At 36.7% G+C, this 15,231-nt stretch overlaps 1 protein-coding gene across 1 annotated transcript in view; it reads right to left on the reverse strand.

Annotated features, from left to right (window-relative positions):
- Positions 1–12,502: 12,502 nt before the first annotated feature.
- The window catches only part of LOC135707840 (tyrosine-protein kinase Dnt-like), a gene marked incomplete at its 5' end in the record, with an annotated part of 38,540 nt that continues 35,811 nt past the window's right edge, over positions 12,503–15,231 (reverse strand). Inside the window, one exon of the mRNA XM_065229754.1 lies at positions 12,503–14,107. Coding sequence (XP_065085826.1) covers positions 13,996–14,107 — 112 coding nt within the window. The remainder of the gene's footprint in view (positions 14,108–15,231) is intronic.

Consider the following 15,231-nt stretch of genomic DNA (forward strand, 5'->3'; position numbering starts at 1 on the left):
AAAGACGGAGGCGAATCTAATCTACATGGTTGAGCTTTATTTCATTTAAGAAGAAAGATTGATGAACACTAGTTAATCCTTACAAACTAAACTAAATATATAGTAGTGTTAGGTGTTAGGAAAAGCGCTTTTTGCAGGCAATCGGTGATAATTTTGATCACCATTGCAACAGTTGGACATTTGTGTAATTTTCAAAAGTTACTTATTGAAGTTATCAATCTTAGTTATTAATCTTTTTAACAGATTCGTAGAAAAATATCCAATCGATTGGCTTGTTTAGAATTAAAATCCATCCGCTTTTGACAGAGTGGCATTAGCACCGACAAACCGACATGACACTTAATTCTGACTTATGCCCGAAAATCGTAAACGACCGATTTAAATGTGCAGTGATCCGAATTGATGATGATGGTCCCACCTCTTACCCCTACAAAGGTTTGAGCTGGACGATTTATCTTTAACATAATTTAATATGACATTTTAATCAGGATGGCAAACAAAATCGAACTGGTTTCAGTTACAGATATAAATTCCCTCTAGAGTTTACAGTTGCTACACAGCGATATAAATGTGGAAAAGCTCAGGCGTCCACCTCTTAGTTCGCCTTTTTGTCCACCTTAAATATACATAAGCATTACAAGCAATCAAGAGTTAATGAACAATCAACAAAGCATCCTATTACACTAGTAACCCCGCAATCTGATGCTATCATAATTTTCAGCAATGTCAGGAATGCTCACGAACCCCCAACATTTGCCAGAAAACTTACTAATAACTCAAGGTATCTTCCAAATAAGCTTCAAGCTTTTTTATCAAATATTAAATTCAGTTCTCTATATCCATAATACGCGCGCGAGGCTCAAACCTTTGTAGACTACTATTTTTTTACTACTACTATTAAATCATATATCAAAAATCCATCATCACCATCGTGGCGAACAAAATAGTTTTTGCAGTGCTACAATAATTATTAAAAAGTTGTTATAAAAGCTACCCATACAAAATAATCCGTTAAAAATAACTTCGTCAAGATACATAATTTGTCAAATCATAAAAAAAAATCACTGGATAACCGTTCAAAAGAAAGTTTTAACGTGTGAAATGCAATGTCTCTTAAATTCTGCTAATGTTGTTGAACGTTTAATGTGTCTAGGCATCGAATTGAAAACATTTATTCCTTTAAAAAATAATGAATTCTGTGAAGCACAAGTCAAGAAATGTGGTGTTCTTATTTCATCCGCGTTTCTAGTATTATATCTATGATAGTCACTTCCTCTTTCAATTCGATCACACAAATATCGAGGCAGCAAACCGTTAACTACTTTAAAAATGAACACCATAGTCAAATATACAATTCTGTGCTTCACCGACAACCATTGTAAGGCATCTAGCTTCAAAGTTGAGGAAGTGAATCTATTGTATCGCAAAATCAATCGCATTATTTTTTTTTTGCAAGCGCTGTAATCTCGATATTTGTGTTGCATTGGACAGAAATAAAATGGATGGGCAACAGTCTAGATGAGGAGAGATGATTGATTTGTATAGCTGTATTTTACTGGCAATAGTTAAATCGTTTTTCAATCGACATAGAATTCCATACTTCTTGGCAATTTTCTTGATGACATTGTCAATGTGAGAGTTGAACTTAAGTTTGTCATCAATAATCACGCCAAGATATTTAATCTCCTGAACGCGATCAATAGTCTCATCATCAATTACAACAGAGACGATCTCATTTAATCGATTCCGCGAAATCACCATAAATTTAGTTTTACTTGTATTCAATTTTAACTGCTTACACTTCAACCATCTACTTAGATACTGCAAATCTTCATTCAAGTGTGAGACGGCAACTTCTAAATCCTTAGCTGCAATGAATAACACAGTATCATCTGCAAAAAGATTAATGTCGCAAAACCGTAAAACACGTCGCAAGTCATTAATATACATAATAAATAAAAGGGGCCCTAAAACACTTCCCTGGGGCACTCCAAGGTTGTTCCCCATGGGACTGGAAACAGAATCATTAAAAACAGTCCGTTGAGTTCTGTCAGACAAATAGCTTTCAAACCATTTATATGCAGTACTCGTAATTCCAAAGCGCTTGATTGTACTTAACAGTAAGGGCCTAGAAATTGTTTCAAAAGCGCGTTTCAGATCCAAAAAACAGCAACAATCGTATCTTTACGCTCCAAGTTGTCTTTCCACTTTGCTAACACCAAATTCAATGCAGTTTCTCAAGAATGCCCTTCCCGATATCCCGATTGTTCTGGTATCAACAAAGAGTTGCTATTCAAATACTCCAACAGCTGGCCTTTAACAACAAGTTCTAAGATTTTCTCTAAAGTATGCAACATGTTGATGGGACGAAACTCTTCGGCTTTAATCGTGCCAGCAACTTTTTGAATAGGAACCACTAAGGATTCCTTCCAAATTTGTGGTACATGTCCATTCTGCAATGATTTATTAATAAGGTCCAGAAAGATGTGGCCAATGACATGAAAGCAATCTTGAATAACTCTAGCATTAACATTATCTACTCCAGCCGATTTTCCTAATGAAAAACAAATAACTCTAAGTTCATCAAATGTAATTGGGTGAAAAACTTCAAATCTGCAACTACTATTAACTGGCTGTTTTATTTCGTCAGGTTCATCGACCAATTCAATAGATTGATTAATCAATGAAACACTGTCTACAAAATAATCATTAAACTAAGCTAAAATTACTTGTTCTGACTGTTCTAATGTGCCATTCAAAGTTATGGACCGCGGTTTGCAATTACTAGGTTTTAATAAAGATTTCAAAATTTTCCATAACTCTTTGCTGTTGTTTTGATGTTGATCAATCTTCCTTTGAACATATTCCCAACGAGTTTTCTTTATCGATTGTGAATACTTATTACGCGCGATTGTGTACCTAGTCCAATGATTGTCATTATTAGATCTACAAAACTTTTTGTACCATTTGTCCCTTTTCCGTTTAAGACGCAAAAGATTCAAATTGTACCAGCTGTTCGAGTTTTTCAAAGAAACAAACTTTTGCTCAACTAGTTGATTGGTACACGTTTTCAAAGCGTTATTAAGAACAGCTGTAGATTCATCTAAGTTACCGTACGCGAATGGAAAATCCAGGCTTCTCTCAACAAGGTTTGAAACAGCTTGCATCGAATATTTCCTCCAGCACTTCAATTTTACAAAATTATCGTTATCGTTAACATGGTCTAAGACATTAATCACTAAAGTCTCATGATCGGTTATTTTCAAATCAGTATCCGTAACTGAACAAATGGAATGTGTGGGAGCTGCCTTCCTGGCACGTCGGTAGCATTGGTGCTCAGCACGGAAAACAAGATCGACGGAAAAAACAAACCAAAGGAAAAAAAAAAAAAATTATCCAATTTCTCACAAATTAAATTTTCAAGACCATTTACATTTATTCTAATGTCTGCCATCCCGCTTTTAACCGCGATGTCCACCTGAGCAGCAATGTGATCTCGCATGCCAGTGATCGAGTCCGAGAGTTGAAAAACCTTCTTCATCTCTTCCTCTATCCTTTTGACACGCGAGATCAGATCATTCTGCTCGTCACAACTCTGATCTGATAGACAACTATCACACTTGAACAGAACATTTGCATTATCTGCTATAAGCCTCGCCGCAGTCTTAGTGAGTGCCGCACAAGCGAAATGGAACGTTCCATTGTACGGACCTACACATGTAACTGGGAGCCCACTCATAGCAATAGACTGCTCGCATACATTACACACATCCATTTACCAAATTAAACGCTAACACTGTTAGCAGCAGACATATACAGGGGAGGAGAACACAAAATAAAATTTTACCGCCACAGCTCACTACACAAAAGCAATAGCGCGCCGGGGGGGGGAAATACAAAATTAAACAAAAACTAGTTGCAACCTTTCCTCTACTTATCCTGTTAGAAAAACACCACGGGCACGCGTTGGAATAATCCTTTCGCGGCACACACCACTATTTCACACGAAATTATTAATTTATTTTCACAGCACAACTCAACAAAAACACTACTTTGTACGCCATACTACCATAGAGGTAACTCTAAGACCACTGGGTCCCGAAGAAAATCATTATTATTTTTGGCTCACTCAGTACCAGAACAACGGTCCCAAGCAGTCCCAAGCTATTTCACTCACCTCTGCATGTTCTGCATGAATCCACACACCCCTGATGTTATCTGTCAAACTTTCATAGCGAATCAAAACAAACATAGTGTAGTAATAGAATTTCAACTAGAATAGGGTACGTTAATCGTTTGCTTGGGACCAATAGGCTACTAAAGTGGTGAGCCAATTTAAAATCGTTAGTTTCGTATTGATTGTTGATACTACCATCGATTGTCCAGAATAGATCAGAATCAGATTTGACGTAAAATTAATAAGAATTTCATTTTGTTTTGGCTGCAATAAGAAATCATTATTAGCGGTGCCGGTGGTGTAGTGGTAAGCGTGATTATCTCTCACCCCAGCAGGCCTGGGTTCAATCCCAGTCGGCGCCGCCGGGATGTTCTGAGGCATAACATCTCTGATCACGTCTTCCTTCGGAAGGGAAGTAAAGCCGTTGGTCCCCGGTTCATGAGTTGATGGGTCGATAGGTAGGGTCCAGGTGTGGGAGCTGCCTTCCTGGCGTCGGTAGCATTGGTGCTCAGCACGGAAAACAAGATCGACGGAAAACAAACCGAAGAAAAAAAAAAAAAAAAGAAATCATTATTATTTCAACAATCCAGTATTTTTGTTTCTAAAAACCCATGGATTGTCAAATAAAAAAGAAAATCTTTTCGAATTTACAAGAGCTTTCATGGTTTTGAAGTAAGCTGTCAAATTTGGCTGCTGGGTCAGCAAAAAATATGTTTGTTTTCAAGAGAGATTTCTTGTTGATTAATTTTTTTATTATTTTTATTTATTTTATTAAGTCTGAAAATATACGCAGTAGAAATAAAAATATGTTTATTGATTCAATAATGTTGTGTTTTCTTTTAGTAACAAACAGAATTGCAATTGAATTTAAAAAAAAATCTTTCTGAGGCATAAAATCTCTCCGGTTCATGAGTTGATGGGTCAATAGGTAGGTTTCAGGTGTGGGAGCTGCCTTCCTGGCGTCGGGAGCATTACTACTCAGTACGGAAAACAAGATCGACGGAAAAAAATCAAGGAAAAAAACAGAAAAACTGATTATATTTAGCAACTGCAGCATACTGACGTACCTCAAGTCTTAAGATTTTCGGAAATCTTGCACTTATTTCCCGAAATTCACTGTTAAAAACAATATTTACGTCGAACACAGAAAAGAGCTGAATTAAACGAGTACAGTTTTGTGTTATTGTTTACATTTTCGTCCGGGAACGAGGGGAATGGTTGGTAATTATTTTTGCATTCATGGCCCGGGGAACGGACACAACAAATAAATGCTAAATTAAAATTAACTATTGTTGGCTTAATAAAAGAATATTGCTATTTTAACAATAGTTGCAGTTGAAGAGTGGCTTATTAAAACAAAAAGAATCTTATTTTGAATTTATTTGAATAAGTTTTATCAAAACAATAAACTGCAATATAATTTCAACCGGAATTGTTTGTTTAAATACAAATAAATTTTTTTTGTTGGTTCAATGCAAACAATTTTCTGTCCGTGCAGTAGTGTGATTTGGTCAGAAATTTCATTGTTTTTGCTATGGCCATTCATGCCGGTTTGTCGGTAAAAGGATGTTGTAATGAGCGGTAATTGGTACTCCTCAAATTTGCAGTGTACCAAAATCTTCTCACTAAATTTTGATTCAGAACCAAGTAAAAGCACTGTAGTTCTTAAGAAACTTTGATTTAAGCATGCATAATATATTCAAATCTACCCACCTGTGCTGATTTTAGCCAAATAAAACACGAAAACAACGTAGATTTAACTTTTATTTCAAAAGCTGACACCTTAGACAAAACAATAACAACGCGTGACGTCTGACATTTTCGTCGATCATGCAACTGAAAAAAGACAGTCGAGTATTAGTACAAGACACTGAAGAAGTCTGCACATTGTAGACGAAATACGCGTAATAAGCAAATAAGGTACTGGAATTAAACGGATATTACTAATCTTTCTCTCTCTGTTTATATAAAAAAAAGACGATTTTCTCAGCAATAAGACATATTTCAGCTAAAATAATAATAACTAAGATAGTTCTAAGTTTTTTAACATGCAAGCTCGCATGCAAGTAGGTATACAAATTTATATACTTACTGCAATTGATCCGAAAAATAGTCCTTTTTTACTAAAAGAGCGATATATGGAGACTGATACATTGATGGTACAATCATATTCACCCATATTCTTGTTTTCGTTCGAACCGTATTTTCCATACAAAAAAGTAGAAGGGTCTGTGCCTAGGCGCCCGAACGGAAGCTTGACGTAGGACCGCTAGTGGACGGAACAAATGTGAACATTTAGTTCTTTTAATTGATCAATCATCAATTATCTTAACTCTTCCCGTTTTTTATTTGTAAGCGTATCAAATTTGTAGTATTTATTTCAAAAAGAAAGTTGATGAAGAGAATCCAAGGGACTGTCATCTTGAGTATTTTCGATTCATCTACACGCTCCTTCAATGTTACTCAAAAGTGAGTAAATATCTACTCTCTTTCGGTAAAAGTGGAACTACTCTAAAGTGAGTAAACCTATAGTTACTCACTTTTGAGTAATGCTAGCATTTGTCAAAATCAGAGTAACTTGTACTCAGTTCTGATTTGTGGTAAAAAAGCATATCTGAGTAAATGTTACTCAGTTCATATCAATTAAGCGTTTTTCGAAATGAGTAATTAATTAATTTTATATTGATAAAATATGAAAAATTAAAACGATAGAACAAACAATTTTATTAAAATATAAAAGAGGAGACGTACATTTATATTTAAAAAACAATGTTTTCGGTGTCTTATGAGGCTTCTCTAAATGCAACGACGAGGCTGGTGACCGACGCTCTTCAGCGATGTCTAAAAATGTTGTATGGCATTATCATGGCAATATGAGTGAGCACAGGGATCCCAATGTCCTTCAGAAAACGCTGATGTTCCATCTGCATTTCTATGCTGTCCACTACGTCCGATGTAACATCCCACATCAACATTTCCTAGATATGCCTATTGTTTTTTGATAGGATTGAATAAGATGCTTTTATTTTCAAATACTTCATTTTTCTTACCTTTCCAATTTACGAAACGAATCCTTATTTACCTCTGCAGCCACTTGATTCATTCCTTTATTCTAAATTTTCAAAACTTCAAAGGGAAATCGGAAGTTTAATCACCAACAAAAAATTTCACTTTTTTTACAAGTATTTGACATAAGCATGGTGAGTAACTTTGTGCAGGATTACTCAGAAATGAGTAAACAATGTTTTTAGACAAACAGAGGAGAAGTTACTCACTTTGCTCAATCAATGTTACTCAGATTTTGACATTTTGTACAAAAATACCAAACTGAGTAGAAGTTACTCACTTTTGAGTAACATTGAGCGAGCGTGTACCCGACTTTAAAAGGTGTATTTTGATTTTTTTGTTATATAGGAATTTTTAAGTTTTGTGCATTTTGGTATTAAAGTGTATTCAATTCACCCCTCACAGGATTTCCTTCCGAATTATATGAATGGGGCGTATCGTTTGTGCAGAATATGTAAAAAAAGGAGGGACTTCGAGAGATTGAACTCGTGAGAGCTTATTTTCTCACAAATTTGATTTTATTGGCTTTCTGGGGACTGAATATACACCCAAAGCGAATTATTCCCATTTCTCTCAAATTCTATATGGATTTTTAATACTTGCTACCAGCGTGTTCTGGAAAATGATCGGACGATGATTAATCTCACCAATACATTCGGGCCTACAATTCCACACCTTATATTGAGACCAGGTTGAGCCTTGATAGCTAGCTGCTTGCGGGAACTGATGACCTTGACAAATGTCCAAATAATACTCTTATCAAATTTATGGTGGTCCTGCAAAAGGACCATTTTGTAGTGATGGTTGAGTAATGCTGAGCTAAGCACTACGAGCTACTGATTCCGATCCTAGTCTAGCGGTGGGACTTCTTCCTCCTTCTCTATGGTTGCTCATACAGGGCTGGTAGTGTCGATGCGTTATAATAGTAGTGACTTTAGTGACTAAAATTACGGAAATAGTGACCAAATAGTGACTTGTAAATACTAAATAAGTGTATGTATGGTTGATTATTTGGTAACTTAGAAATTCAAATACGGTATGAGATTGAAATAAACTTGCTACGTCATTGATCTTAAAATCAAATTTCATAAATTCCTCTAATTTAATCGAATATCACAACGGAATCTCCTGTGAAGAGCATTTGGAGTGATTTTAATAATTTATAATTTTGCTTACGTTATACATGATGACTAGCAAATAGTAATTCCCATTTTTGTATGATCTTGAATTTGATTCTGCGTCCGAAATCTTTAAATATTTGATATATCTAGGTAGATAACTTTGATAATTCGCTATAAACTTTTCCCAGAATTTCTTCAGAATGATCTCAAGAACTATTTTAGAATAATTCCCATTCTCTTAAACTTTTTTTGCAGAGCAATCAACAAAATTCTTGGAAATAGATTATTTTCGTAGTTGGAAATGCTTTACATCAAATATCAGAATTAAAGTGGACATTTTATACGATAGATGAGGAGATGAAAGTAAAGAGTTGATAGTTCCGTTATAGTATGGCAGTGTGCAATTTGTATATAGAAAGTAGAAAGTGAACAAAGGAAAATTTTGAGGAAGGTACGAATAGGGTAGAGCATCTCCTTTGCCAAGCTCATCCGTTAATGAGGGATGGTGAGGGGTGTTTCCCCCTGCCACCACTGGCAAAAAGGATGATCGATCGCCGATTTACTCATGTACCTCTGATGTGTGGAAACAATTCTATCCATTGTTTCACACCCAAGTCGAAATATTACGATATCTGACGTAAACAACTACCCCATTCGTACCTTTCTCAAAATTGTCCTTTGCTAGCTTTTTACTTTGTATATACAATTTTCACACTGCCGTACTATAACGGAACTATCAACTCTATAATTGAATCTCCTCATCTATCGTATAAAATCTCCACTTTAAGTCTGATATTTGACGTTAAGCATATCCGCCTATGTAAATCATTAAATTCACGCATGAAATAATAACACATGATTAGTTAAAGTAGATTATTTTCGATTTTTTGTTGATTCTTCTAGGAACTCCCTGAAGGCTTCTTCCATAAATCAATCCTAAGAATTTCCATGCAATTAACCCCAGAAATTTCATAGATTTCTGCTTAGAATAATCTTGGACTTCTCCCCTGCATTCAATTGGAAGTTCAATTCGTATTCTCCTTAGAATCCCCATAGTATTTCCTCAGAATTCTCAAAACAAAAATCCATCACAAACTTTGAAACTCTTCTCAGAATTCCTTTGAGATTGAACCCTCAAACTTCGATTCCATTGGAATTCTTCTCGGAATTTATTTCGAACTGTTTAGAATAGAAGAATAGAAGTATCGTCAGAAATCACCCCAAAATTCTTTTAGAACTATCGGCAGAGACCATCTTTGGAGTTAACGGGATTTTCATGGAATTTTCATCAGATCCCCCTTAAGCAAACATTTCAGAACTAATTTTTAATTCTTATTAGAAGTGCACCTAGAATCCTCGTCCAATCATCATAGAATTCTTCTCATAACTCTTGTTAAAATGCACTCTCAATTATATTAGAATTATTTCCAAAATTGTTTCGGCGCTGAATTTTGCGTCTCTAATAATTTAAGCAATAATCAAATGCGACGCTCGTATGTGTTAAGCCAAGTTTAACTATATAGGTAAACCTGGCTTAAAATTTAAGCGGATTTTTTAAAGTTCTTGATCATCCTTGAAAGACTTTTGAAAAGCTATCACAGACAAATACTTTTGGGAAGTTTCCAAGGTTTACAATTTATTTTCTGGGAAAGGAGGTTTATTTTCTGGGAAAGGAGGTTTATTTTCTTCGATTTTAAATATAAATTGAAGGCATATCCCAATAGTTTTCCTGGTGTTTTAAAGTTTTGCGGTTCACTGGTCACCCTGGTTTAAATTTTCAATTTTTAAACAGATGTGTATTTTTTTTTTAAACTACTGTAGACTACTACTGTAGTGCCAAGTATTCAATTTAAACATTTTGTTGATATTTTTAAATTTCACTCTATTTTAGTAGTGAAAAAGTGACTTTAGTGACTATTTTTATGGAAATAGTGACTTTAGTGACTTTTTGGTGTAAAAAGCGACTTTTTAGTGACTGGCTTCAAAATAGTGACCAAGTCACTAAAAAGTGACCTGCTACCAGCCCTGCTCATATGAGGTCTGCAGCTCGCTGCTTGCAGGCAGACTTTCGTTGTTGTTGTTGTTGAAAGCACTCCTGCTGCTGCTGCTGCTGCTACGACTGCTGCTGCTGGACCGGACACCACCACTTACGGTGAGCACCGTTCAGTGGGACCGCATCGAATTCGATTTTTAAGTCTGTGTTAGGGAATGCGCTGTTCTCAGACATTTGGTGATAATTTTGATCACCATTACAACAGTTGGACATTTGGTATTTTTCAATAGTGACATATTGAAAATTAACTAAGTGTTCATTTTAGCAGATTGGTAGATAAATTTCCAATCGTTTGAATTGTTTAGAATTAAAATCTATCTGCTATTGGTCGTATCGGGCTTTTCGTAATGCTGTGCATTTTGGTTTTTTGAAATTGCGTGGATTCTATAGATCCTGTGGAGATCTATCTAGCCCTGATGTATGTGTTGGTAGAGGGAAAAATGTAAACTTTGCGGGAGTCGATGTCTTAACACTCGAAAGCAATTTTGTGAAATATGAAGTAAAACAAATCCTAGCTAGTTCTGCATGATGATTTTGTTTGATTTTATTTATTTGTAAAGTCGCCGGGAAATACGCGCTGGCGATTTGTTTTTATGATAACTCCTTACTTGAAAACAGGCAAAAACTCACAAACAGGCTGCTTTGTCATGGTATACAGTGTGATAACTCAAAAATCAATAAATTATCTCAACATTTATTGGCAAACCATTCATAAATTTTGGTAACATACAAAAAAATCTATAATCCACATTAAATTTCAATCTTTTCGACTACAAGGGTGATTGATTAAACGAAAGAAACGAATCGTGCGGAATGAAAGCCGAGGAAAAACTTATTGCACCAATATATTCAGGCCTACAATTCCAAACCTTCTATAGACAGGTTACGCCTTGATAGCTAGCTGCTTGCGGGAACTGATGACCTTGATCAATGTCCAAATAATACTCTTTAACAAATTTTTGGTGGCCCTGAAAAGGACCGTTTTGCAGTGATGGTTGGGTAATTCTGAGCTGGGTGTTCAACACGGGTGAGACTGTCGAGCTGTATGTCGTTTGGAGCGAGGGTGACACGCTTGTCATAGATGACCGCAGCGACTCACGAAGAGCTACTGATTCCGATCCATAGCATAGCGGTGCAGCTTCTTCCTCCTTTGATGGTTGCTTATGTGGGCTCGTTGTTACTGGAGAACAATTTTCAACGCCACACGCCTAAAGCACTGCTACTGCTGCTGCGTAGTCATATTTCTGAAAGCATTTTTATCGATGCGTAGTCATATTTCTGATCGATTGGTGATAAAATTATTGAAATTGGACCAGGGACAGCTGAGTTATTAACGTTCAAAATCTTTCTTATTTTGTTACATGTTCCATTTTCGGTTTTCACAAAGTGTACCCCCATATAGAAATCAAAGACGTAGTCCTAAGTAAAAAAAAAAAATTGTATGGAAAATACGGTTCGAACGAAAACAAGAATATGGGTCATTATATACCCAAGGAAGTCGAGAAATTTTCCAACCCGTAAAATTCCTAGCATCCGGACCGGGATTCGAACACGGCCACTTCCAGCATGGTCTTGCTTTGTAGCTGCGCCTTTACCGACTGAGCTAAGAGAGGCCCCCTAGGTCCCTCCCCAATTAACAATTTTAACAGTAGAACAGCTTCTGCAGCCAAAAATAATGAAAAAGAACTTTCGGAAGTTGAAGAAGTATATGTTTACAAGCCCACCGATTTTAAAATATACAATTTTTATTGCATAATTGATTAGCTTTTCCACGTTACACTTTTGTTTTTCTGTATAAGTTCCTACAAATATGTCAACATTGTGTTTTCTTGCTTCATGCATTATTAATGGTTGCATTGTTACTTCATTTGATTTTCTCATTTAGTCAGTTGAGAGTTTACAATCTTTCGCCTATTCTACTTTGATGCGTTACCACGTGGAAGAAGTTTTTTTTTCCTTTACAACATTCCTTCCAGCAGTAGTGGTGGATCGAAATTCAATCTTTTCTTCATCGCTTAAATCCTTACTACATCCTATCCGTCGTCAACAAAGCTTATAGACCACACCTTTCGATTTATTTATAGGTTTCTTATCATTTCAACTAATTACAATCTCCTCCTTGTTCGCCAATCTATACAACAGGAATCGCGAAAACTTAACTAGAGAAAAACTCACGTAGGATTCAAAATAGGAATGGCAGAAAACGGATGAAACAAACTTTGTACACTTAAGTAGTATATTTACATTGCTTTCGAGAATCGGCGAAAACGTGAAAGTGTCGCTTGTTGGGAGGATAATTTTCAGTCTACAAATCTCGGCAGTGCGGGTCGGTTAATTGCAAATTCGATTTTACTGCGTTACAAATTTTCGTGGCTTGCGTGAGTAAATTCGAGGCATTTTTTCCCTATCGGCTTTTCTAGTCTAGGACAGATTATGTGAATTTTCCTTTATTGATGATCTATTTCATAGGTTATGGTTTAAGCTAATCGGTTTGCTACCAACAACAGTGTTCATTGATGGTTATATGGAATTTGTTGTGCTTCGCGATTCAACAAAATGATTTAAATAAATACGTCGTTTGATCTTTAAAGTTTTGATTCTGTCATTAAACCTAGCGAATTAAAAAATCTCATAATAAAAATAATATTTACAACAAATTTTACAGACATTAGTAGACACAATTGTCTATATCAGGATATCTTGCAATCATGGGAATGGATATGAATTTGATGGTGTCTACGGGTGTGTACGATCGATATAAAATGTGTTCAGTATGTGTATAAGTAAGATTTTCCGCTTTGTCAAAATTTAATCTACCTCAGCTAAACGGATATTGGAGTTGTGTGTGTGTTGATTAATCGATGTCGACAAGTTCTATCCTACGAGTTCTAGCAAATATTTTTTGGCACGAATTATGTGTATTCTGTTTCCACTGCTCTGAATGCTCAACCTGCATTCCTAATTGAGATTCCACAGTGTCCAATCCCCCAGCCTTACAAGCATCAGTTATCAATACCATTGCTGTTGCAGTGTATAACAAAAGCGTTTCCATTATTTGTCTCCTTGCCACCGTTTGATTGTATGCTATTTCGGATGTGTTTTTTGAGTGACTTGTCACGAGTCTTGCTGCTGCGTGACTCGCGAATCGTCGCCAGCGGTCCACCATTGCTGCGGCTGATGGTGGCCACTTTGGCCTTATGTCACGAAACGGCACCAATTTTAGTTCGAACGGGCAGCGTCTGGCAGGCACCGACCAGGGCATCCTGCGGGCTCTCGTAGATGTGATTATTGTTGTTATTGTTACTGCTCGGCGGCATAGTGCTGTTCGCGCCGAATGTGCTACTGGTGTTGTTGCTGTTGTTGTGTCGGTTCTTTACCCGGAAGCTAAAGCTAAGCGAAAGTGCACGTGGCGTAGGAAACATGTAAAACCGCTGTTGTTGTTGTTGTTGTTGTTGTTGTTGCTGCTGCTGCTGTTGTTGGTGTTGGGATTGGAGTAGCTGTTTTTGTAATTTTGAATCACGTTGACCATTGGCCATAATAGGAACTACCGCACCGTTTGCTGCGGCGTTCGGTAGACCCTAGACGTACCGAGTGATCTGGGCGTAGAAATCTTGCAGGCACACCTGGAGCTGCTCGAAGGAGGGTCGCTCCATCGGAAGCATCGTCCAGCAGTAGGCCATGATTGCGAACCTGAAAAAAAAATTGGTACACATTTAGGTTAATAACATTTTTATATATGCCATTATAGGTGAAGTATTTGAACCACAGAAAGCATGGGCTTGAAAGAAAAAGTATGGCTTTGAACAACTGTGAATAAATTTAGGACCTTCTTATAACACATTTGTGAAAAAATAAATAGTATAGATTAAAGCGATTATAGCGTAAAAATTCCCAAAAGTTATTTTAGAAACAATAAAAAAACATTACTTTCAAAAAAGCAAAAAACGCATATTGTTTGCCTTTTATAAGAATATTGAAACGTCTCACAGGACGTACTGAGGTTCCACGAAGCTTAAAAATGTCCACAGTTTATTAGAATTGATGCTGAAAGACTACGAAATCGTTTGAATATATTCAGCAAAGTGTTTTGGTGAAAAATCCAGTGAGATTAACATTTAAATGTTGGTTGCCCAAAACACTCACTGCCTGCCAAAGCTGTTATTTACCCTATACCGTATGCGTGATAATGTTTGCACCATCGTACAAATAAGGTTCCCGTTTCACCTGTGCATAGAATGCCTTGGTTTTCTTTGCATGCACGTAACCTATAGCTCATACCGTATAGTAGGCTGTGTATAAAAGAAAATGATTTACTTACATAGTTTGACAGTTGCACCATGACGAAGTGACAGCGTATTCTTGATTTGTCCAACGCGCAAATGTCGCAAAAAGACATTTCAATCGCCGTGGGAGTGTCCCGGTAGACCGTCAAAAGGGCTTTAGAGCGAGAAAAGAAAGGACAACTATCCGCGAAGGTGGCCACGGGGGTTATCGCTGCTTTCAAAAGGAAGATTCAGGTGAATCCAATGCGTTCAATAAGGAAAATGGCAAAGGAACACGGGATCAGTGACTTTACGTGCAGAAGATCGTAAAGGAAGATTGCGGGGCGAAGTCGAGGGCACGGAAAAAAAACTCACATGATTACCAACCGCATCCGGGAGCTACGAGTCGAACGATGCAAGAAAATCTTGAACTTCCTTGAGCGAAAAAAAATCCGGTAATCCTGTTCACCGACGAGAGCATGTTTACCGTCGATCCCGTATCAAATTCCAGAACCGACCGGTATATTAGTTCTCGTCCAGTAAAAGACGTGG

This window comes from Ochlerotatus camptorhynchus, unplaced genomic scaffold (assembly GCF_037179485.1).
Source record: "Ochlerotatus camptorhynchus isolate MF236.1 unplaced genomic scaffold, CSIRO-AGI_Acam_v1.1 ptg000320l, whole genome shotgun sequence".
Taxonomy (NCBI): domain Eukaryota; kingdom Metazoa; phylum Arthropoda; class Insecta; order Diptera; family Culicidae; genus Ochlerotatus; species Ochlerotatus camptorhynchus.